The 23979-nt window shown below is 46.9% G+C and overlaps 1 protein-coding gene across 5 annotated transcripts; it reads right to left on the reverse strand.

Annotated features, from left to right (window-relative positions):
- Positions 1-401: 401 nt before the first annotated feature.
- Positions 402-22856, reverse strand: SETD4 (SET domain containing 4). Of its 5 annotated transcripts, XM_059886024.1 has the most exons (12): positions 22421-22856; positions 20642-20714; positions 19661-19830; positions 17416-17511; positions 12964-13001; positions 10483-10571; positions 8518-8947; positions 7546-7720; positions 5788-5869; positions 4823-4903; positions 1701-1824; positions 402-549 (listed from the first exon to the last, which is right to left on the reverse strand). In XM_059886024.1, exons 3-12 carry the CDS (start codon positions 19731-19733, stop codon positions 415-417), a joined length of 1323 nt encoding a protein of 440 aa, XP_059742007.1. In that variant the 5' UTR covers positions 19734-19830; positions 20642-20714; positions 22421-22856; the 3' UTR covers positions 402-414. The 5 variants fall into 5 exon arrangements, with proteins under 5 accessions (XP_059742007.1, XP_024847071.1, XP_059742009.1 ...); XM_024991303.2 differs by lacking the exon at positions 20642-20714 and having other exon boundaries at positions 402-534; XM_059886026.1 differs by lacking the exons at positions 20642-20714; positions 22421-22856 and adding an exon at positions 22128-22389.
- Positions 22857-23979: the final 1123 nt, after the last annotated feature.

Below are 23979 nucleotides of genomic sequence, written 5' to 3' on the forward strand. Positions count from 1 at the left end.
CTCTGAGCATAAAGAAGCACAGCCTCTTGTTACCACACACGGAGCCCCGGGCTGACCCTGGCTCCGTCCCAGCCTCCCCTCCCCATTCCAGGTCGCACTTCGCTCAGACGTCTTCCTCCAGGACTGACTGTGAGTTACCCCAAGGGCATCAGAAGGGCTGCTGGGATGGACAGCACATCCCCCTCACCGACAGCTCCAGGGCCCTCCAGAACCACCCGGCCCCTGCAGAGCGCCTCCACATCCCCAAGCAGCCACCACTTCCCCCCACAGACAGACAGAAGCACAGGGATGGGACTGAACAGATAACTCTTCGTTGACTCTCAATGAGTCCATATAAAATAAACCTGAGTTAAAAAATGTTTGAAGAAGCCACACCCAGCAGAGGAGGTGACCTTACGCACTCGGTGAAGTGTGTTACGAAAAAGCTGTTTGCAAGGTGGTCAGGGCCTTGGCAGAGGCCTGGAGAATCTTCAGCTCTTCCGTTCGCAGTGTTTCTACCAAAGTCAATTGGTTCATCAAAGCCACTTCTTCATCCTTCATGCGAGAAACCTGGAAGTTATTTTTAAATGGTTTTTTTTAGTGTAGTAAAATACACCTAAGATTTAAGACTCTAACCGGTTTTAAATGTACAATTCAGTGGCACTAAGTACATTCACAGTGTGTGAAACCACAGCCACCATCTGTCTCCAGGACTTTTTCATCTTCCCAAACAGAAACCGCACCCATCAAACATTAACTCCCCACCTCCCCCTCCCCAAATCCCTGGGAACCTCTAGTCTGCTTTCTGTCTCCATAAATTCTGGAATACCAGATGTCTCATTTAATTTGAATCATACAGTATCTGTCTTTTCATGTCCTGGTTTATTTCACGCAACACAATGTCGCCAAGGTTCAATAAAATCATTTGTTAATCACAGTAATGTTTTCATTCAAATGAGCTGCTGCTGCTGCTGCTAAGTCGCTTCAGTCGTGTCCAACTCTGTGCCACCCCATAGACGGCAGCCCACCAGGCTCCCCCGTCCCTGGGATTCTCCAGGCAAGAACACTGGAGTGGGTTGCCATTTCCTTCTCCAAGGCATGAAGGTGAAAAGTGAAAGTGAAGTCGCTCAGTTGTGTCCAACTCTTAGCGACCCCATGGACTGCAGCCTACCCAGGCTCCTCCATCCATGGGATTTTCCAGGCAAGTGTACTGGAGTGGGGTGCCATTGCCTTCTCCCTCATTTAATTAAAACATTCACTACACGAACGGGAAAAAAGTACCTTAAAAATCTATGAAAAAGAATTCACGCACTAATTTACCTACTAAAAGGTGTGTGTGTGCTGTGTGCTAAGTCGCTCAGTCATGTCCGACTCTGTGACCCCATGAACTGTAGCCTGCTAGGCTCCTCTGTCCATGGGATTCTCCAGGCGAGAGTGCGGGAGTGGGCTGCCAGGCCCTCCTCCAGGGGATCTTCCCCACCCACGGGTTGAACCGTCTCTTACATCTCCTGCATCGGCAGGTGGGTTCTTTACCACTAGCGCCACCTGGGGAGCCCACTGAACAGTATAAACACATGTTAAGAGTCAAAAACACAGATTAAGTCAGTGTTTATTTATTAAGGCGTTAACAGCACCCCAATAAGGTGGACTATTCCTATCCAACAAGTACAAAACAACTTCTCAATCAAAACACTTAAGAATGAGATATTCTAGAATCATACCTTTCGAAGCACAGCATGAGTCTCCTCTATGAAGTAATGGCATATTTTCTGGGCTACGTCCAAACTTGCCTTCTCATTTGTATCAGAAATTATTTCCCCAAGAAGTACTTTTTTCCAGCACGTACTAGAACCAAAAATTTTCAAGGTCATTTCAGCAGGTTCTCAGAAATAAAGGCTTTTCCACTTCAACACTTGTCCTGTTTTTCCAAAAACACAATGAAACTCATTCCATCAGCGCATTCCTTCAAACCTCCTGCCAAGGCGCAGGTCCTGTGTTGAAGCAGACACAGTAGACAAGAAGGAAGGAACCCTGGGGATCAGAAGCAAGGGGCTGAGTTTCCTAGCATCACAGTCCTTTGGCTCACAAGCAAGTGGAGCCACGGCCACCGGCCACAGGGAGGGAAGAGAGGATGGACGAAAAGGCAAGCCCACAGCCAGAGGACCACAGACTAAGGAGCAGAGGCGGCGGGTTTCATTTTCTTCAAATCACAGCATCTCCTTTAAACAACAACAAAAAAAATGACAAACTCAACACAGGACGTGTTTCAGAAAGTAAAGTGCTCTACAGATGGAAAAGAAGTCTTTTTCACCATGCAGGTCATGCCAATTTTATACAAGAAAGTCTGTAGGAAAGGGGGCTCCGTGGGCTGGTGGGGACATGGTGGGGACAACTTCCTGCAGGCAGAACAGTGCTGCCGTGCCTGGACAGGCAAGACGCCGAGCCGGAGGCGGCCAGGCAGAATCGACACGCCGGTAGAAGCACAAAGATGAAGGAAGCGGGGTGGAGGACAGGTTCCGGACGCAGAGACTGTGGATGTGGACGCGGCGAGGAGGAAGAGGCAGGAGAGGGCTGCACCTTCCTAGTGCACGGCACGGGAATCGCTGAGAAATTCCCCACAGCCCCCAAGCCACACGCGCATACAGTCTCGGACGTCGTCTCTAGAGACGGTGGCAACCTCAGCAGCAGGCAGGTTCTTGGGAAAGGAGGGAGGGGAGGGAGAGAGGGGGAGCAAGAAAGAAAGGACATTCCTTTGCGCTGGGTGCAGTGTTTCCTACTAAACCACTATCTGTTTTAACCCTCATGACTGCCCAGCAAAGAAAGCATTATTATCCCCACCTTTTAGACACAAAGAAACTGAGAATCCAGAACAGTGAAGAACTGAGCCTAAGTGACAGAGCTAGTGAGAGGCAGAAATAAGCGTGCAAACACCAGTCAGGCAGAATCCCAAATGCACGCTTCCTCTGCCACACCACTCCAGTCAGTCAGAAAGAACTCCAAGGGACGGCTTCCCTGGTGGTCCAGGGATTAAGAATCCGCCTGCCAATGCAGGGGACACAGGTTCGATCCCTGTGGGCTGGGAAGATCCCATGTGCCTCAAGGCAGATACGCCTGTGTAGCACAACTGCTGAGCCCACGCTCTAGCACCCGAGTCACGACTACTGAAACCGCGCACCGCAACTACACAAACCGGAGGGCCCTAGAACCCGCTCTGCAACAAGACAAGCCGCCCCGATGAGAAGCCCACACCGCAACTCGACAGAGCGACCCCTGCTCTCCTCGACTAGAGAAGGCCCTCCTGCAGCAACCAAGACCCAGAACAGCCAATAATTAAATAAACAAAAAGTTTTCGATTAAAAAAAATAATAATAACTCCAAGGGAAGCAAAGAGGCCTCAGCAGGAGCCCTGGGAAACACCCAGTTGCTTTTTTTAATCCGAGGTTAACATGTCTTGAAAAAGCACTGGTACCTTTTTCCAAGGAAGATGCAAAGAAACTTACATGGTCGGTACACATGAGATAAAATGAAACGGAAGACAAATGGATGGGCAAAACAAGACAAAGGAAAGACACGGGGAGGAAAGATGAGATGGCGAGTCAGGGTTAGGGGCCCGTGATGACTCGCATGCCTTAAAATCCGGCACACTTGGACGGACCACAGATTAAGTTGCCTCAGTTTTCTAGCAAGCAACAAGACGAAGGAAGTGTGTCGGATACAGAATTCAGCGTCTGCTAAGAAAAAACGCACGGTTTCTGGCGTGGAGACCCGGGAGGGAGTTTTTTTTCCTCCCAGAGTCCCTACAGAAACGTAGGCAACGTCGCGAACAGGAACGTCGCAGGCGTGACGGAAGGAGCGCCGGCCGCCGAGCTGGGGACTAAGTCTCGGCGCTGAAGCACCGAGTCCCCGCCACAGCTCGAGGACGGTTCCGCCACCTGCAGGACGTACCCGCTCCGGTTTCTCTCAGCTGAGCTCCTGCTGAGTAGCGGGCATTACTCCTCCCCGACTCCCGCGCAAGGGGCTCCAGGGCGCGCAGCGCGTTCCTCTGACTACACCTGCCACGCTAAGGGGAGGACGAGCAGCCTCTCGGGAGTGCTGAGGACCCAACCTGGACGCGCGTCTCCAGCGGGGGCTCCTCTACCCGCCTGCCCTCTGAAGAGACCCAGGCCTCTCCTCAGTGGGGGTCGGGGTCTGCCCGCAAGACGGAACCGGGCGGGGTCCGTGCTCAGGAGCCCTGTCTGCTTCTGGGGAAAAACCTCCCTACTCAAAGACTCTCCTGTGACCAGCGTCAGTGCGCACACTTTCTGAAGTGTTCACCCTGAACAGCGAACTGCAGGTCACCCGGGTTGCGGGGCGAGAAATACCTGAGGAGAGGCCAGTTCTCAGGACCATGCACTCAGATTATGAGTCTAAAACAGATACTTCCAGAAACCGTAGAAAGCTATACATTCCCCCACGTGGGGCGAGTTACACAAAGAATGTACGTGCTAAGTCATATCTGTCAGTCGTATCTGACTCTTCGCGACCCCATGGACTGTAGCCCCCCAGGCTCCTCGGTCCATGGGATTCTCCAGGCAAGAACACTGCAGTGGGTTGTCATGCTCTCCTCCAAGGGATCTTGCGGACCCAGGGATTGAATCCGAGTCTCTTACCATCTCCTGCATTGGCAGGTGGGCTCTTTACCACTAGTGCCACCTGGGAAGCCCACACGGAGAATAAGCAGCCCCAGTATACAAGGGCATTTCTTTCTCCTCTGAAATGGGGCATTTGAATGTCGGCCAAACCAAAAGCCACAGTTACGTCCAAATTGTAGTGGCAGCGGGTGACCAACAGACAGGGCACTTACAATTCTTCAGCTTCCAGACATAACAACTTAAGAGCTGTGAGCAGCCGCCAAGACGGTCCATCCCATCCAAACGTCAGATTCCTAAAGCAGAAAAAGGACAGGTGTATGTATCGATCACTGAATCTCTGTGTCCTACACCTGAAACTAACTCAACAGTGTAAACCAACTACACTCCCATACAAACTAACCCTAACCCTAAAATTAATTTTTAAAAATGACGAATCTGTCACTGCGACACTTCACTGCACCCCAGTAAATGGCTCAGGGGCCACACATTTTTTTTAAAGGGGCCGTTAAACATGGTGCAGCCCACAGTCTCAGTCACAAAGACAAAAGAGAAAAATAGGTCTGCAAATACTTAAGTAGAAAGCTCTTTTGATCTGGTAAGAAGCTGAAGCTGGATGAGGAGACCACAGTGAGACAGATGAAGAAAAGTCCGGGTTGTCCTGAGGATCAAACCAAGGGTGGCATCACAGCTAGCTGGCCCTCACTCTGCTGCTGGAGCAGTGAGAGCTCAGTTTTGTCTAAAGCAGAAAATCCGCAAGGGGGAGAAGGGAGGGTCTCAAACCCAGTTGATCCCATTTGGTGTGGAATCACCTCAGCACCTCCCATCCCAGGAGCACGCACCCGGTTGCTGGTGACTGACGGCCAGGCTGACTTGCAGGACTAATGCCACGCTGCCTGACTGCATGACAGCAACAAGCACTCAGGGCCACCAGTCAGTACATACAATCATTTAAGACGTCAAGTTCCTATCTCAGGTCCCCAGAAAAGTCTCTTGACAAGTATCTTCCCCTCCTTGTGCCCCACCACACATCAAGCACAATGTACTATATACAAAGAGCTCAATAAATAGCTGTCTGTCACCAGATCTGAACCAGGAGGCCTCTCACACCTTTGAAAACCCGAATTCTCAATTTTTCATCAAAATTTCCTAAAGGAAAAATTTCAAGAGAAACACTTACTCTGTGAAGTCATGATCCTCCAAAATGGATATCTTTTTGTTCATCTGTTTAGCAGTGGATGGAAGATATTTAACAAGTATATCTGCATTAAAAAAAAAAAAAAAATCAGGCTGCGATATAGAGCATAAAATTCAGGCAAAAAGGGAGACCCTTCTCAGCTTACTTTCCATCCCATCAGCAATTTAGACACGTGTAAACAATTGTACCTCTTTCACATAAAAAAAAAAAAAAAATCTAGTCTTTTGGTCCAACTCAATGAGGTCACGACTTAGCCCTTGAAAGGATACAAGAATTACCAGACAGCAGACAGAACATCCGCTACCTCAGCTCCTGCTCCCACAAAGCAAACCAACCCACAAAGTCGGGGAATGAAGACATGACAGGACCAGTGGGAAGCCACACCCACTGAAGCACAGGCTGCAGACGATCATCAGGAAATGTTTCCAGGCTTCAGGTTTTTAAAAGTCAGAATTCAAAACTATCTGGATATTAATGATTGTAATCATAAAAAAACTGAAAATGATGATGCAAAAATTGACAAAGCTTTTTGGGGTAATAGGATAATGAAGGATTTTTCTATTTTTTATAAAATTTCTTTTTATTTTTTCTTACATGCAAAAATAAAGTGTGAATTTTGTTCAAAGTATTTAACAAATCAATACTGCATGGTCATCAATATTAAAAGTTATTCTGATAATACAGTGCTAGTCTCAAAGCTAGCTTTCTAAGAGACCCAGCAATACCCAGTTTTTGCTGTTCTATTTCATTTTGAAAAACGACATTACTACTCTAGCTAGAGGATGGAGTGGTAGCACTTTGACCAAGTTTCTATTTCCACTAGAACTTATATTAAAATTACTTCAAATTATACACTCGGTAAATCTCCAGCCATTTCTTCAACGCCTAGAAAACTGCTTCTCTGCTGCTTGAAGGGAAGGGAGAATACATCAGCCTTCCATGTATTATTTTTAATACTATATTTGGAATTTTTACAACTTTAATACGTATTTTTAAAATATGACGACGATGCTAAGTAACAAATGGAATCCATTTTTTTATCACGGCCTTAAACCCCCTCAAACAAGGGCTGTGTGTAACATATTTATCCTGTGATTGGTGCAGTGTGATTACACACAATGGGTGTTTCGTAAGTCCTTTTTACTTGGAACTCTCTCATCCTGCACTTTACTTTTTAGAGTGCTTCCATTCTTTCTTCAGTATTCCTTTACTTATTGAGCTGCACGAGGTCTTGCTTGCGGCACACAGCATCTTCACTGTGTCATGCGGGGTCTTCAGGTGTGGCGCATAGGCTTAGTTGCCCTGCAGCATGTGGGATCTTAGTTCCCCAATCAGGGATCGAACCTACGTCCCCAGCATTGCAAGGCAAATTCTTAGCCACTGGACTGCCATGGCAATCAAGTGCCCCCACTGCTCTATCTTTAGTGACAATGTCTCAGGACAAAATTTCCATTTCTCGTCATCTACAAGTACTCTATTTCCTAGGAGTTTTCCTTTGCTTTCATTCTACTGTCCGACCTAATGCAAAAAAACTTTTCTCAGTTCTTAACCTCATGGATCAAAGCTACGTTGCTTTTACTTCAACACTGAAATGACGTGGTCGGTAAGAACTGGGATAGCTCTACCTAGGAGAAAGTAACTGATACACATTTTAAGGTTTTGTCATTTTTATAAAAAAAGAACCAGATTGGTAGCAGGGAATCCAATTATCTTAGTGATGAAACCAAAGTCAGTTCCAACCTTTAGAGACATAAACACAAGCGTGAGGATTGCTGACGCAGACAAATCCGTACTCCAGGAGCAGGCGGTGGTTATCGTGGGGGCCGTAGCAGATGAAAACCTCCTTGTGTTTGCCACAGCGTGTAGCCGTTCTAATTTCATAACAGCGAGTTTCCTCATTAAATGCTGCTTTTACCTAGAAAAAAAAACAAATTGCAAAACATGTCTCTTAAAGCAAAGCAGAAAATCAAAAAGATTAACTGATTACATTCATTTAAGCAAGATGCAGCTTTCAAGTCCTCAGTACAGAATGTACCCACATGAATAAAAAAACGCCACATCTGAACTTCGGCCTCTTTGGTTTGCCTTAATCTCAGTCCACTGGGGATATAGTCATCTCCTTTAGGAGAGGGCAGAAGCCTGGGGATGAAGAGGTCTCTAGCTGACTCCCAAAGTGGGATCCCTTCTCGATTTCCCACAAACACCCATCCAGTCAGAACCTGTTGGCTGAACACCGCCTCCGTGCCAGGCCCTGTGCTGAGCACTGCGGTTACACCAAGTGCAAGGTCAAAGCCCTGTCCTCCAAGGCTACAGCTCAGGGGCAAGCAGCAAGACCCTCAGCGATCACAGCTGAACCCTGAGAGCGATGCCACCAAGTGTGGAAGGAAAAGAGACAGGAAAGCAAGTGAGGCTTTGGTCCCAGGTCTGAAAGGACGAAAAGATGCTGCCCCCTGGGGAGCTACTGGTTCAGACCCTCCAGGGGAAACGGCACCAGGCTCTGTGGGTCTGGAGAGCAGAGTCGGGAAATGGGGCAAAGGAAAAGGATGCCAGGAGGTGGAGACAGGGTCAGGAGGAAAGACAGGAGCCTACCAGACCTGACGGCAGGGAGGCTGACCAGCTGCCCCGTTCCCTGGGGCTCTGCTCACTACTCCGGTCACAGGTTCTACACAGCCCTATTGAAACCGAACCCAGGTCCCCCGGTGGATGTCTCACCTGGACGTCGGGGCTGTGGTTCAGCAGATCCAGGTAGGGGGCGAGTGCGCAGGTGTCTGGCTCTGGGGAAAGGCACAGCAGCGGTGGGCGCTTCATGTACACAGCCCTGGTGTTGACGGCGCACCAGGCCCACCGCAGGGCGCGGTAACTAAAGATGGTCTCAACGGCCTCAGAAAACAGAGGCTGCAGCGAGGAGAAAAAGCCTCGAGAAGAGGAAAAGAACTCCCACACGTGGCTTCTCTGCTCCCAGGCCTTTGTTTTCAAAGGGTTGGGAAGAAGATTCACCACTTCCGGCTCCAAACAAACTGGGCAGGTGTAGGCCTTTGGTAAAACCTCCAGGTAAGGCTTCCAGGGAGACCGATCCCCAGCATGCTTCTCTGACACTAAAAAGGTGCACAGAGCCAGCAGAGGAGATGGAGGAGGCTGCCACCTTTTAAAACGAAAATCCAGATTGGAGGAGTTACTTTGATTCAAAATATGGAATAAGCAAGAGATGCAGACACCTGAGGGCTTAGTTCTGCTTCCAGAGGGGCTGTGGCCAAGTGGTCAGTACACTCCATGTTCACCGAATGCATCCAAGAGAGGGTCTTCCTTCCTCAAGGGCTCCTCCCGGGACCACCCCCAGTACAGAGGCCATGAACAGGCCACACTGACACAAGAACTGGCTCGCTAACCTGAGTCCAGCTTTGTTTGCAAGAGATTACTTTCTGCAAAAACCTCTTTGCTTCCAACTCTGTTCTCCAGTTTTAAAGCTGTTGCTAGAATTCCACTTGTTCCACTTTAGTAAGGATATAAAATTGGGGGATATGGGGAGCAACTGATAGAAAGAACCCAGACGTTCCCCATTCGACACAGTACCCACTGGGCACCAGGAGCTATTCCAATTCTTGCTTTTTAGTTAAATAATATTGAAAATTCAATTCCCCAGTCATAGGAGCCACATTCCAAGTGCTCGTCGGCCATATGTGGCTACCATACAGGAGAACTCAACGTGAAATACTTCTATCACTGCAGAGAGTTCTACTGCGCAGTAATAACCCAGGCAGAAAAATGAATAAGCTCATTATATACCTGTTACAGTTTGGAAGTTTTTGGTCTTAAACTCCCCCATTCTATTGCAAATTATATACTGCAGTATTTTTGTTTATTACCAATAAAAAGAGCTCACGTGGCATAGGTGTACTTAGAAAAGTTTTCATTAATCCTTCAAAATTCAGGTTCCTATATAACCATGCATTCTACTCAAAACTCCAGAAGGATACAGAAAATGTTAATACCAAGAGCATCCTTGCCTCTACTCAGGCTCATGAAAATATATCAGCCTTCTTACAAAAGTAAGCCAGAGGGGCTTACCGTGGGTTGAAAAACAACATAATCTTTCTTCCTTTATCATTTAGAAACCTCTTATGCTGAGGACCTTCCTCAATCTGTCCTCGAAAACCCACCCAAAAGAAAGAGAGACCCCCCTATAACATCAGCCAGAAAGTAGTTTTCAGCTCCTATGTTGGCCTCTTCTCCTCTATGCCAAATCTAACCAGCTCCTTCATATTGTCAACAGCTCTTCATAGCTGAAGGAGAATTCAAGCAAGTACAGTAAGGGTAAAAATAAAAGCGTAAATAGCATCTGTCAAGACCCACAACAGTGGAAGAGGAGTGGAGTGCTGAGTCAAGGCACTCAGTTATGGTGTGTGTGTCTATGCTCCCATGTAATCCTCATTTTTTGGTAAGGTCAGCTCAGGATTCAAATCCACTTCCTAAGAAGCCTATTAAAACCTTAAAAATGCAGTTTACCATGAATTAAGAGCCAACTTCATAGAATCAACTTTTCACATCACTTCTGACATATACTAGCCACATGAAGGAACTGGGTCCTAAGGGACTATGTCTTAGCTGACATACTTTCTGACGATACAAACTTGAAAGGAGAAACACTCACGCCAGATGAGCTGGTGAGCGGTCACTTACTTAGCAATGTACGCCCCTAAGTAGCTTCTGATCACTGTGTCCGTGGTGAGTAGGCAGCTCTCAGGCAATGAGATAATCGTCTGTCCCTCCTTACCAGAAAGAAAGTAAAGTTTAGAACACCCGTGCTTGGGGGAGGACCTGAGTGAATCTTCTGAAGTCCCCGATTCCACAGTCATCTACTAAGAACCCAGTGGAGCCCAACCATAGACAACCAAAGAGCTTCCAAAGAGCCCGGGGACGGGCTCCCCGGGCCGAGTCAGCAGACATGGGCAGAACTGCTCCCACGCCGGGCACTACAACCCCAACGAGAGTCAGAGGTTAATGGTGTGACTGACACCCACCACCAGTCAACCTTCCATCAGAAAGGAATGCAGAAACACTATGACTCAAGTCACAGTGTTCCTTCATGTTCTTACACCAGCAAACAGTGCCACCTACAGGCAACAGACAGAAACCACACCAAAAATTTCTTCCAGTGAAATGCATGTGCCTGGTCATTCCCAGTAATGACCTATTCGCCATATAACCTGTAACAAGTAGCTGAATTTGAAAGGGCAAGGGTGGCCCCCCCAGCACAAGAATCCCACTTGATCACCTGCAAAAGTAGAGTTTTCAGTTTCTCCCACTGAGACAGAAACACAGGAAGAAAAATTAAGACACCAAGGAACAGACCAGTAGAAACAAAGCACTAAGAAGCCAGATAAAAGATCCTGCTTTCATCATAACTGACACCTAAATAGGGGTTAAACATCTTGGCCAAAAATCTCATTTCAGTTTCTGGTCTCCTCATCTGTCAATCAAGACTGAGCTGGGACTTTCCCTGTGGTCCAGTGGTTAAGAATCTGCCCGCCAGTGCGGGAGACACGGGTTCGGCCCCTGATCCGGGAGGATCCCCCATGCCACGGAGCAACTCAGCTCGTGCACCACAACGCCTGAAGCCACCACACTACACAAGGAGCGGTCCCTGCTCACTGCAACTAGAGAAAGCCTGTGCACAGCAGCAAAGACTCAAAAATTAAAAAAGAAAGACCAAAGACCAAAAAAAAAACAACAACAACAACAAACATTTAAAGAACGATTATCTTCACACACAAAAGACTGAGTTGGTATGGTCACTAAAATCCCTTCCTGCTCTGACATCCCATGTCAACAAAAAACCAAACAAACCAAAAACAACCCTCTGAATACAAGGTTCTATATCTTGATTGAAATAAATGTCTTCATCATCAAAACCCTATCAAACTGGACACTTAAAAATGTGTGTATTTCACTATGTGTAAAATATGTCTCAATCTTCAAAGTTTTTGCAAAAAAGCCACATTTGAAAGTACGTGTAAAGTAACTGCCAAGTATCATTTCCTGATCCAAGCAAAAACTACCCAGAGTCACCACTCTATTTATCAGAGGTATACTTCTCCCCCTCAAAGTCTGCTACAGAACAGTCATATACCTCCCCTCAAAAAGAAAGATACTGCACAGCAATGTGAATGGTGAATGTACTTAGGACTATTCAACTGCACACTTAAAAATGGTGATGATAATAAATTTTCTGTTGTGTGCATTTTACCACAATTAAAAATGAAAAAAAAATTATGATAGCATAATAGAATTACAACATTAAAAGCTACCATTCTTTAGGTTAAAGATACAGACACAGCTGGGTTTTATCTAAATTAAGGAGTAAACATAAAACAGTTTTTAAACAGAAAATTTAAATAATTACAAATAAGGAATGCATGTCTAGCTCTACAGAAAACTGTGCACTGGCTGTCCTTTAAACAGCACGGAAGAACTAAAAGAGACCTGGCAGAGCAGCTCTGTCATTTACTTGCTCACTGTCCAGCCTTGGAGACCGAAGCCAAGAGGGTCAGGGGCCTCGCTTGGCAGAAGGGGACTCCGGGACAGGCTGAGAGGTCCCCTCCCCTGCCTGCTGGGCTGCTGGGTTCTACCTACTACAGAGGCTCAGATTTGAGCGGATCCCCTCCAGCCCCAGCCCACACTCAGCACATTTAAAACATGATCAGACTTACAAACCTGCTGTGGCGGAGACGGCCAGTCGTGCACCCCAACGCGCTCTCCCTTCTCACCCTCCCTGGGCGCTGGCAGGTGAGATGTGGCTGGAACTTTGTGGATGAGCAGAAGCCTGCCCCTCCTCACCCCCTGCTCCCTCCTGCTACACGCTGGAGCTACACCCTGGTACTACACCCTGGAGCTCAGCTGATGGAGCCCGGACCACCACACCGGCTCAGGACCACCTACCCAGGCTCGTTGACCTGACTACCAAAGAAACGTGCGCTCCGTGACATTGGCTTTGTTTCTTGCACACAGCCAACAATTCTAACTGACAGAACTGTATGCAAACCCATCCATTAAGTTGAAAAAAAAAAGTATGTCTAAAATATTTTTAATTCATTTGACTTGAACCCCAAAACCAAGCAGAAAAATCCACTTTGGGTTTCAAGGTGAGAGAGAAATTCTCACCTGCAGGGACGTCTTGCTCATCAGTCCTCTTCCTGTACCTACAAACGCACAGAGAGAAAAAAGATAAATCCTATGACAGCTTCAAGGTCTTAGAGATACTATTCTGCATAAGAGATGTGGGTGAACTTCAAAATGACACAAAGCTGAAGCAGAGTGTGTCGCATCCTTTGACTCCCTGGGGAAACCAAGGATCAAGAAGCTATTCGGGATGATGTCTCAACCTCCTTTTGGGTTTATGATCCTTGAAGGGCAAAATCCGCCTTAGACACGACACCTAAAGATTATCGCCTTCAGGCAGCTCAGGTGCTGGGTCTTGGACGGGCCACCTGAAGCTGGACTCTCTCCCCTGGGGTCTCCTGGCCAAGGTGGGGGACCAACTCCCCAGGATGCCTACCCAACTTCGGAGGCTGGACCCGCAGGTTACTTCTACCCATTACCAGACCCAGCGTTCCGCAGGAATGATCTCCAGTCTTTGGCTGAATGACCACTAAAGCCCATTCAGGTGCCACAAAGCCTGGGGCTGTGCCCTCCCCTCCCCAGACAGGCAAGCCACGAGCCATGCTCTCTTTGACCTGACAAGCCATAAGCTGTGCTCTCCTTGACCTGACAAGCCATGAGCTATGCTCTCGACAGGATAAGCCACGAGCTATGCTCTCGACAGGATAAGCCACGAGCTATGCTCTCGACAGGATAAGCCACAAGCTGCGCTCTCCTTGACAGGACAAGCCACGAGCCGTGCTCTTTGACCGGACAAGCTTGGTGAGGTAGATCCAGAACCAGCTGCTCCCACGAGCCAAGGCCTTGACCAGAGCACAGTCATGACACTAGCTTCCCCGGTGGCTCTGGCAACACCACCAACATCCGTAAGTTTACCTTCCGTGCCCAGGGCTCCCCTCCTGCCAGTCCGCTGACAGCTTTTCTCAAAGAGATGGACACGATATGACCTGTAATCATTATATGAAATCTCTCTAGTCTTCTCAAAACCACAGTTTCTGACTTTTTTCTCTCTGCTGGTTGCTGTGGTTGTTCAGTCACTAAGTCATATCCGACTCTTTGTGACCCCACGGACGGCAGCACGCCAGGCTCCCTGTCCTTCACCGTCTCCCGAAGTTTGCTCAGACTCTCAGATGGGAAGGAATATAATACAGCAAAAGTCAATGCTTGTAGGCCTAATGGGAGATTCTGGATCATGAAGAGAATTCTTGACTCGAGTCTGGAATCAGGTGTCTGGCAAGTTTAATCTGATGAGTAGTCCTTCCTACCTAGAAGCATACTGTCTGCTCGAACACATGGCTCTGATTTTAAGAACTTAATTTCTTTTGTGTGTCCCACAGTAAAGTTAACCATCCCTGTGGGCCAAAACCTTTAAGAACCCTTAAACGGGAGTAATTTTTTCCTGTGGAGTCCCTGGTGGCTCAGCCAGTAAAGAATCCACCTGCAATGCGGGAGAGCTCGGTTAGATCCCTGGGTTGGGAAGACCTCCTGGAGAATGGAATGACTACCCACTCCAGTATTCTGGCCTGGAGAATTCTCTGGACCGCACAGTCCATGAGGTCGCAAAGAGCCAGACAAGACTGAGCAACTTTCACTTTCATCCTTTAAAAAAATCCATGTGCTAATTTAAGTGGAAATTCCTGTCTAATACATATATGAACAGAACTCGGCAGATGGAATAAATCCAGAAGGTACTTTACCTATGTGTCCCCTACATAGTGGTCAATAGACCAGAAAACAGATGACAGTAACTTGCACTTACTAAGGCAAGGTAGGAAGTGCTCGTTAGAATGTTATTAGACTACTCACTGCCTTATAATTTCTGCTGCTATCTATCCAAGAGGCCCAGATTTGGACAGTGCTTTTAGTGTTAAAAGGAAATATTAGGAAAAAATAAAATAAAAATAAAAGGAAATACCAGGGTCTGCCCCCAAAACATAAATTAGATCAAAGTCTAAAGATTGAATCCTGCTTTTAACTTGGAATCCTGCCTTGACTCTCCACAAACTAATTCCCCAGAATTTCATACATTTTGACAGAATCCCATGAACTTTCTCTGCTATCCTACACTGATTAAGAGCTAAAGATATAGAAAACACTTAGGGAAGGTGTTGTGGACTGAATGCTTGTGTCCCCTTAAATTCATATGTTGATTTCTTAACCCCCAATGCAATGGGTTTGGAGGTGGGGCTTCTGATAAGTGACTAGGTCATAAGGGTGGAGCCCTCACGAATGGAACTTGTGCCCTTGTAGGAAGAGAGAAGAGAGTTCCTCATGTGAGGACACGAGAAGATGGCAATTCACAAAGCAGGAATCAGTCCTCACTAGATACTGAATCTGCCGAAACCACAGTTTTAGACTTCTCAACCTCCAGAACTGTCTGAAATAAATTGCTGTTTAAGCCACTGGGTCTATGGTAATTGGTTACAGCAGCCCACACTGATGAAGGTTCCTTGCCCCCAGAATTGTAAGTGCAGGCCTCAGGCACAGCAAGTCCACTCTGGACACTGCTTTTCTCTTGATCATCTCAAAGAATTCCATCCGGGACTTCCCTGGTGGCCAGTGGTTTAAGGCTCCTCCTGCCAGTGTAGGGGACACAGGTTCAATCCTTGATCTGGGAAGGTCCACATGCCCTGAAGCAACTGAGCCCACGCACCAGAACTACCAAGCCACGGCACAGAGAGCCTGTGCTCTGCAACGAGAAGCCTGTGCCTACAGCTACAAAGTAGCCCCCCAGCCCTGATCGGTGCAACCTGAGAAAGCCTACGTGCAGCAACAGAGACCCAGCACGGCCAAAAATAAATACATTTTTTAAATACATTTATTAAGGGAAAAAAACTCCATTCAGTAAATCTAAGAGTATGTTTTTTTTACTAGGCATTCCCCAACACACAGCAACAGAAAGTTAAACACTGTGTTAGAGGCTAATAAATATGGTTCATCATCATAAAAATGGAGCAATCCTAACAGAGAATGGTTCAAAATCAGGTATGTTAGCCCAGTCATCAGGTATTACTAACACATAGGGAACAGCTTCACACACATCGCCTCACTAGACCAGGAGCACATGAGGTAAACAGTTTATCTTGAGGGCGGATGAGGAAGGCACTGTGCTCTGAGTTCCATTACCTAACGGGCACCTGAAAGGTCACTTTAAGGGCCAAGGGGAACCTTCAGAGGCTCACAACTCAAGCATTCTATAAGGCGAAACGTCTGCACCTGCCCTGTGATCCTGAACTTCGAGGCCCTCAGCTCACAACTGTCTCTGTGCTACAGCAAACCTGAAACCCATTTGAGGAGCACATCGGTCCTCTCGCTGGTGACCGCAAGCCCACTTGTGGACAGAGCTGGGTGGCCCTGTCCGCAGGCACATGCCCATAACTGCCAGCTCCCCGACTTCTGTGAGAAAATGTTCCAGAAGAGCATGCTGACCCAAACTTCATGACAAATTTCTCAATTTTCGGTAAATGTTAATCCAACCTCCACAGGGAAACACCTAAACTTTCAGAAAAGAATATTCACCCGTCCCTGTTCAGGTGGCTGTGGACGCCAGGGCCACAGAGGGGCTCCTCCTCAGTTAAGGCTTCCCTCAGGGCTCCTCTCCTCGAGCCACCCACCCAGGGAACAAGCACCCCCACTGCTTCTCTGGAACCCGCTGGCCTGAGAAAACTCCTGGGATATACCTGAGCTAGGGGATAATCCCATCAGCTGCATGGGCTTGAAAATCTCAGGAAACCACCACGAGCAGGTTGACAGGATCACAAGTCCCCACGTTACACAGTGTCTTCCCTACAAAATCCCAGTGAAGACATTTCCCTCACGTTTACATTCTAGAAATACCTATAGCTCTGATGAGTAAACAAGTTAGTTGTGCTTACAGAACACTAAGATTCAGATAACTGACCATGTACACTGGGCTGCTGGACAGAGGAGTCAAATTTGCAGCCCACCTCTGACAGGGGTACAGTTCAGTTCAGTCACTCAATTGTGTCCGACTCTTTGCCACCCATGGACTGCACCACGCCAGGCCTCCCTGTCCTGACCAACTCCCAGTGTTCACTCAGACTCATGTCCATTGAGTCAGTGATGCCATCCAGCCATCTCGTCCTCTGTCGTCCCCTTCTCCTCTCGCCTTCAATTGGGGGTACAAGATGTCATAATTATGGCTTTTAGGTGTTATCCTTATCCCTGCCTTCATCTTATTTTTCTATTCTCATTTCCCTTTTCTAACTTTTATTTCACCATTTCAGAATTTCTGTCCACAAGCCCCTTAAAACTCATTTTCCAAATAAGGTAAAGTGTAAATAAATATTGTACCTACAAGGCAGGAAGCCTGCCACACAACAGAAGACGTGCTCCCAGAAAGAATACAGCCCGCCTGCGAGAATCACCCTGGTTCTCCCATCACCTGGGCCCATGTGTCTCTCAGGAGACAGGTGAATGAATGCCAGATCTTACCTGGAAAATGGGCAGGTATCAAGGTTGTATCTTCAAACCTCCTATCTTTCAGCCACTTCTTAAGCTCTATAAATTCAGGCTTGTAGCTCTCATTCACTAATCAAGAGAGGAAAGAAAACCTGGTGACTAAAATCACTATATAATTGGATCACTCCAAACTGACAAGATGACTTTAAAATTCATATGGAAATACAAAAGACCTGGAATAGCCAAAAACACTTTGAAATACTGACCTCAAAACTTTTTATCACTAAAAATGACAGTAACTAAGATTGTGTGATACCGTCATCGAGACAGAAAAAGAAATCAATGGAATAGAAAAGAAAGCCCAAAATAGACCTACACATATGCTGACAACTGTTTTGTTTTTTTTTTTAATGCAAAGGCAATTCCATGGAGAAAGGACAGTTTTGTTTTGTTTTTTAATAAATACTGCTAGAACATTTGGAATAAACAAATCACGGACCATAATTCATGTTAAAACAAAGACCTATTGATATACGTTAACAACACAGAATTATCTCAAAATAATTATGCTGAGTAAAAGACAGATTTTTAAAAATACATACTATATAATTAAATAAAACCATAAAACACAAATCAATAGTGAAAGTCCGAAGATGGAAGAAAGGAGGGTTCAAAAAGGGGCCAGATCAAAGGATTACCAAGGGAAATGAGAAACTTCTTAGGGTGATAAATACCGTTCACATCTTGACCTTGGTAATGGCCTCCTGTGTGTATACATATGTCAAATTCTATCAAATGTGTGACATTCACTGTGGGTCAGTTATACCTCAATGAAAGTGTTTTCTTAAGAAACATATGATCCAAAATATAAGGCTCCTAAAATAGGTTATCACAACCTAGAGTTCACAGTAAGAGCACTGAATAAGCAACTACTACACTCCCAGCACTGCTAACCACCGTGGAGGACGTCAACATGCTCTTTACCCTCGAGAAGTTAATGTTCTGGTTGGGGAAATAAGACTTCCACAAAAACCAACTGGAAAACCAGAAGGTCCTGAAGAGTAATACCCAAGAAGCATGGAAACCGGGTGACATTAGTGAGAACTGGAAATGGCATTACCGAAAACATGAGACCTCAACTCAGTCTCAAAGGTTAGAGAGAAACGCAACAAGTTGGGAGAAGGGAAGAAAGCAGATTTGGCTGGAGAAAGACTACGAGGAATGGCAGATGTGGGGGACGCTGGTAGAGAACACACTTTTAGCACAGGGAGTGGCGGGGGGCGGGGCACTTAGAAAGGGAGCTGATGGCGAACAGCATACAAGAGACAATGAGGCTGGACTTCCCTGGTGGGCCCGTGGCTGAGACGTCACACCTTCCACTGCAGGCGGCATGGGTTCCATCTCTAGTGTGGGAACTAAGCTCCTGCATGCTGCGCAGTGCGACCAAAATAAAGAAGAAGACAAACAGAGGGTAATGGGTCTTTAAAATAAAAATAAAGACAATGAAGATCCTGGAAGCTCCTAAACCAAAGAGGCAACAGTCCCTTAGGAAAGTCAGACTGACGGTGGCAACTGGAACTACCAACAGGAAAGAAAAACAGTGATGTGATGAACAGCCGGCTGAGGTCACCTCTGGGTACAACAGAGAGGGAGAAGTTAACCTAAGAAAGACCAGGTGAGAGTGAGTGGGACATGGCCTACAGGGCAGAGAAGGCTACATAGTCAAAGACAGCCTCTGATGGTGCTGACGAGCTGCGGGTCAGCGGGGAGACATTTTGCTAACTTTCATCAAAAACAACAAGTGCACTTAACGCAGTCCTCTCCAGTGGGCCAAGGGCCTTCACATACAGTATCTCGCTCAGCCTGGGTGACACTGAACTTGAAATGATAAACTTATGTCCAAACACTGATAACCTATTGGTAGTGAGAGGTCAGGCCAAGAAGCAGAAACCTGGGAGTCATCCCCAGAGAAGACAAAGCTGAAGCAATACATTTGTAATCCCATAAGCGTTTAAAAGAATAAAATTGCACTATTACAAAACAGGATTCTCTAAGGGGGCTTCCCTGGAGGCTCAAATGGTAAACAACCTGCCTGCAGGGCAGGAGACCCAGGTTGGGAAGAGCCCCTGGAGAAGGGAACAGCTCCCACCCCAGTATTCCAAGTATTCTCTATGAACACCGCTTATGTGCCTTTGAGAAAAGGTCTGTGTATCTGTTAATATCAACCAGCAAAGGATTCCTTTTTTCATCACTGGCACCAAAAGAATCAAAACTGTACCTCCTCTTGATTCAGAACTTGTGAAGAGTTTTCGTCTTCTGATCCGGCTTGTTCTTCCTCCTCCGTTCTTCATACTAAAAATGCAGTTTTTGTTTAATTGTCCAAACTAAAACAAAAAGCATTTTCTTTGCTTTTCTTTCCAGTTGTATGACAATCACTGTTCTTTGTACCTGTAAGGATATAAATATATAAAACATTTCTCTAAAATGTTTTTGTATACAAATTGTTTATACTATGAGCTAAATCATGATCCCTGCGCAGTAACAGAATTACCATTATATTGGTCCCTCTAAAACAGTTTTATCTCAACTTCCTACTAAATGCTGATTAATCATGGAAATTCTCATTATCAAGTTCATAATTGTGTGCACATCTCAATGCTAATCAACGTTTACTAAGCAACAGCCTAACTGTACTCTGAATAAACAGTAGCCATGCACATGAAAAGATGCTCAATGTTACTAATTATTAGAGAAATGCAAATCAAAACTACAATGAGGTACCATCTCACACCACTCAGAATGGCCATGATTAAAAACTCTACAATGGAGAGGGAGTAGAGAAGAGGGAGCCCTCCTACACTGTTGGTGGGAATATAAGTTGGTGCAGCCGCTATGGAAAACAGCATGGGAGGTTTCTCCAGAAACTAAAAGCCGAGTTGCTATAGGATCCAGCAATCCCATTCCTGTGTATATATCTGAACAAAACTATAATTCAAAAAGATACATGCACCCCTACGTTCAAAGCAGCGTTATACACAATAGCCAAAGCATGGGAACAAGCTAAATGTCCACCTACAGATATGGCGCATATATACAATGGAGTACTAGCCACCCACTCCAAAAAGAACGGAATAATGCCATCCGCAGTAACATGGACGGAAGCAGAGGCTATCTAAGTGAAGTGAGCCAGAAAGGGAAAGGCAAATACCATGCAATGCCACCTATATGTTGACCTAAAACATGACATAAATGAACCCACCTATGAACGGAAACAGAGTCAGCAGAGAGAACAGACTTGCGGGTGCCCGGAGAGGGAGGCGAGGACGGATGGACTGCGTTGAGATGCAAACAGTTACATACAGAATGAACGAACAAGGCTTAGTGTATAGCACAGGGAACTATATTCAACATCCTGGATAAACTATAATGGAAAGGAATATAAAAAAGAATGTGTATGTGTGTTTATACATATAAATATATATATAGAATCACTTTGCCGTACAGCAGAAATTAACACAACACTGTAAATCAACTGTACTTAAAAAAAACAAAACAAAACAAAACAAAAACCATTGCCCCCATTTGCCAGGAAGTTGTACAGGAAGAAAAAAGGATTCTCTTTCAGTGTGAAGTAATAATTTGTTCTTAAAACCAGGATCCTGAAGTAAACATAAACTAAGTAGGTGGCTGCCAGAGATTAGGGAGAAAATGAGAAAGCAAAGAGATGATTATAAAATCTCCAGTGACCACTACAGTTTCTACATGATACTTCCTCAGAAATATAAAAATGAAATCCATGAATCACACTGGCATGATACAGGTAATGGAGTATTATGAAGCCATTAATTAAAAGTACCTATGAAGATAAAATAATATACAAGATATATTAAGTGAAAAAACAAAGTTGCAGAACAAATTCAAAGACCCCTTATTGGTCTCTGTTGGGCACATTTTCTGTTTACAAAACAGGAGGATTTTACGAAAATATTCAAAAACGTACAAGGGGAGGGGGCTTTTACTATTCCTTCTGTAACTTCCTATTCTGACGTGTACATATATATATATATACACACACATATATAAATACACATATATATATATATGAGTACATAAGTGACATAATCCTAATATTACTTATGTGCGTATTATGTGCACTTTAAGACTTCCCTGTAGCTCAGACGGTGAAGAATCTGCCTGCAAGGCAAGAAACCCAGGTTCAATCCCTGGGTCGAGAAGATCCCCTGGAGAAGGAAACACCAACCCACTAGTACTCTTGCCGGAGAATCCCATGGACAGTGGAGCCCGGTGGGCTACAGTCCATGGGGTCGCAAAGGGTCGGACACGACTGAGCGACCAACGCTACTAGTACTACGTGCACTTTAACCAAACCACTGTTTTTCTTAAGTTACTAAAAATTACCAGGCAGCCCATGAATAAAGAGACACGAATCCCAGGCTCTGCTACTGTACTATTCCTTCCCAGCGATGGAAGGTTCAGTATTTGATCGACCAGAAGGTGGAGTCGGGCCCCAGGGCTCACCCCGGCTCGTCCCCTCGGCGGCCCCAGAGCCACTGCAGCGCGCGGGCCGGGACGCCTCCGCGCGGACCCCCAAGACCCGAGGTCCGGGGAGCGAGGTGTGCACGTGGCGCCGGGGTGACCGCAAGGCTGGCGGCACCGTCCTCGCCCCCCGTTCTCCTACGCCAGACTTGAGGCCGCCCCTCCGTTGGCACACACTCCGCACCTACCCCGCCCCGCCCCACAACTCTGCCGCCGCCGGAGGACACAGGGCTGAGACCCCGGCCGCTGACAAACGCCCTGACTTAGGGCCCTTCGCGCCGAGGATTCTCGGGTCGACTTTCGCTAAAAGAACGAGCCCCAAATACTGGGGGGGCGTTAAGTGTAATGCGCAGCGGCATGGCAGAGGGTGGACGATCTGAATTCAGCTCTCTTTTTAAATAATAAAAGGGGAGCCCAGGAGAAAGCCGAGTCCCGTTACCCCGGCAACCGGAGGCCCCGCCCCGGAAGTTTGCCAGCGCACCTTGATACAGCTCCAAGATGGCGGTGGGTGGGCCCGAAGCGCGTGAACAGCCGGAACAGCACGCCAGTTGCTCGCGAGTTACAGAAGCGGGCCGCAGCAGCAGGGGGAACAGCCGAGCGCCGCCAGGCCCGCCTCTAGGCCACACTGACCCAAGTCCGTGGTCGCCAGGCTGAGCTCTCGGCGCCGCGGGCCTCCGCCTACCGGCTTGCACATGCGCATTCTTCCGGGGGGAGGGATGGAAGGGGACGGCACGGCTGACGGAGCTAGCTAGGGTCGTCCGTGGCTGGACTGCAGGTCCAGGAGTAAGGAAACCTTGTGGCCCGTGGACCAGGAGTCTACGCTCTGAAAGCCGACCTGGAGCTTCTTTCCTTCCGTAGTTCCAAGGGAGGAGCAGCCAAGTGTGCGTCTGCCAGGGCGGCCACCGGGCCCTCTCCGTGGCCCACCCACTTCCGCCTTGCCGGGCGGGGCCGAGGCCTTGCAAGGCCAGGCTAGCCCCCATTTCCGGGCTGACTTTGCTTCGACCCTCACTCAGCCTGTCCGTGGGCCAGAGTGCCCTGTCGCGTTCCTCTTCAGCTTAAGGGCACTTCAGATCATCTGGCCCAGTTGGCTGTCCCAGGAACAGCGTAACTTCTCCCTACAGAAGACGGAGTTCAATTGCTGCCCTACCCACTATTCAGTTCAGTCACTCAGTAGTGTGTGACTTTTTGCAACCCCGTGGACTGCAGCATGCCAGGCCTCCCTGTCCAACACCAACTCCCAGAACTTGCTCAAACTCATGTCCATGGAGTGCGTGATGCCATCCAAACATCTCATCCTCTGCCGGCCCCTTCTCCTCCCGCCTTCAATCTTTGCCAGCATCAGGGTCTTTTCCAGTGAGTCAGTTCTTTGCATCAGGTAGCCAAAGTATTGGAGTTTCAGCTTCAGCATCTGTCCTTCCAATGAATATTCACAACTGATTTCCTTTAGGATGGACTGGTTGGATCTCCTGGCTATCCAAGGGACTCTCAAGAGCCTTCTCCAACGCCACAATTCAAGGGCATCAATTCTTTGGTGCTCAACTTTCTTTGTGGTCTGTCACATCCATACATGACTACTGGAAAAACACTAGCTATTGGTTTATACTGACTATAGGGACTTTTGTCCGCAAAGTAATGTCTCTGCTTTTTATTGTGCTGTATAGGTTGGTCGTAGCTTTTCTTCCAAGGAGCAAGCGTCTTTTAGTTTCATGGCTGCAGTCAACCGTCTCCAGTGATTTTGGAGCCCCAAAAAATAAAATCTGTCACTGTTTCCATTGTTTCCCCATCTATTTGCAATGAAGTTATGGGGCTGGATACCATGATCTTAGTTTTTGGAATGTTGAGTTTTAAGCCAGATTTTTCACTCTCCTCTTTCACTTTCATCAAGAGGCCCTTCATTTCTTCTTTGCTTTCTGCCACAAGGGTGGTGTCATCTGCATATCTGAGGTTATTGATATTTCTCTCCGCAATCTTGATTCCAGCTTCTGCTTCATCCAGCCCAGCATTTCCATGATGTACTCTGCATATAAGTTAAATAAGCAG

Source organism: Bos taurus, chromosome 1 (genome assembly GCF_002263795.3).
Source record: "Bos taurus isolate L1 Dominette 01449 registration number 42190680 breed Hereford chromosome 1, ARS-UCD2.0, whole genome shotgun sequence".
Classification (NCBI taxonomy): domain Eukaryota; kingdom Metazoa; phylum Chordata; class Mammalia; order Artiodactyla; family Bovidae; genus Bos; species Bos taurus.

Bases quoted from the DNA above. Each gene is read 5' to 3' on its own strand.
- SETD4 (XM_059886024.1), bottom strand. From the start codon at position 19,733: ATGAAGAACGGAGGAGGAAGAACAAGCCGGATCAGAAGACGAAAACTC. The intron at 13,002-17,415 runs GTAAGATCTGGC...GTGCGTTTGTAG, and splicing joins GATACCTGCCCATTTTCCAG to GTACAGGAAGAGGACTGATG. The intron at 1,825-4,822 runs GTAAGTGCCCTG...TTTTGGTTCTAG, and splicing joins TGTCTGGAAGCTGAAGAATT to TACGTGCTGGAAAAAAGTAC.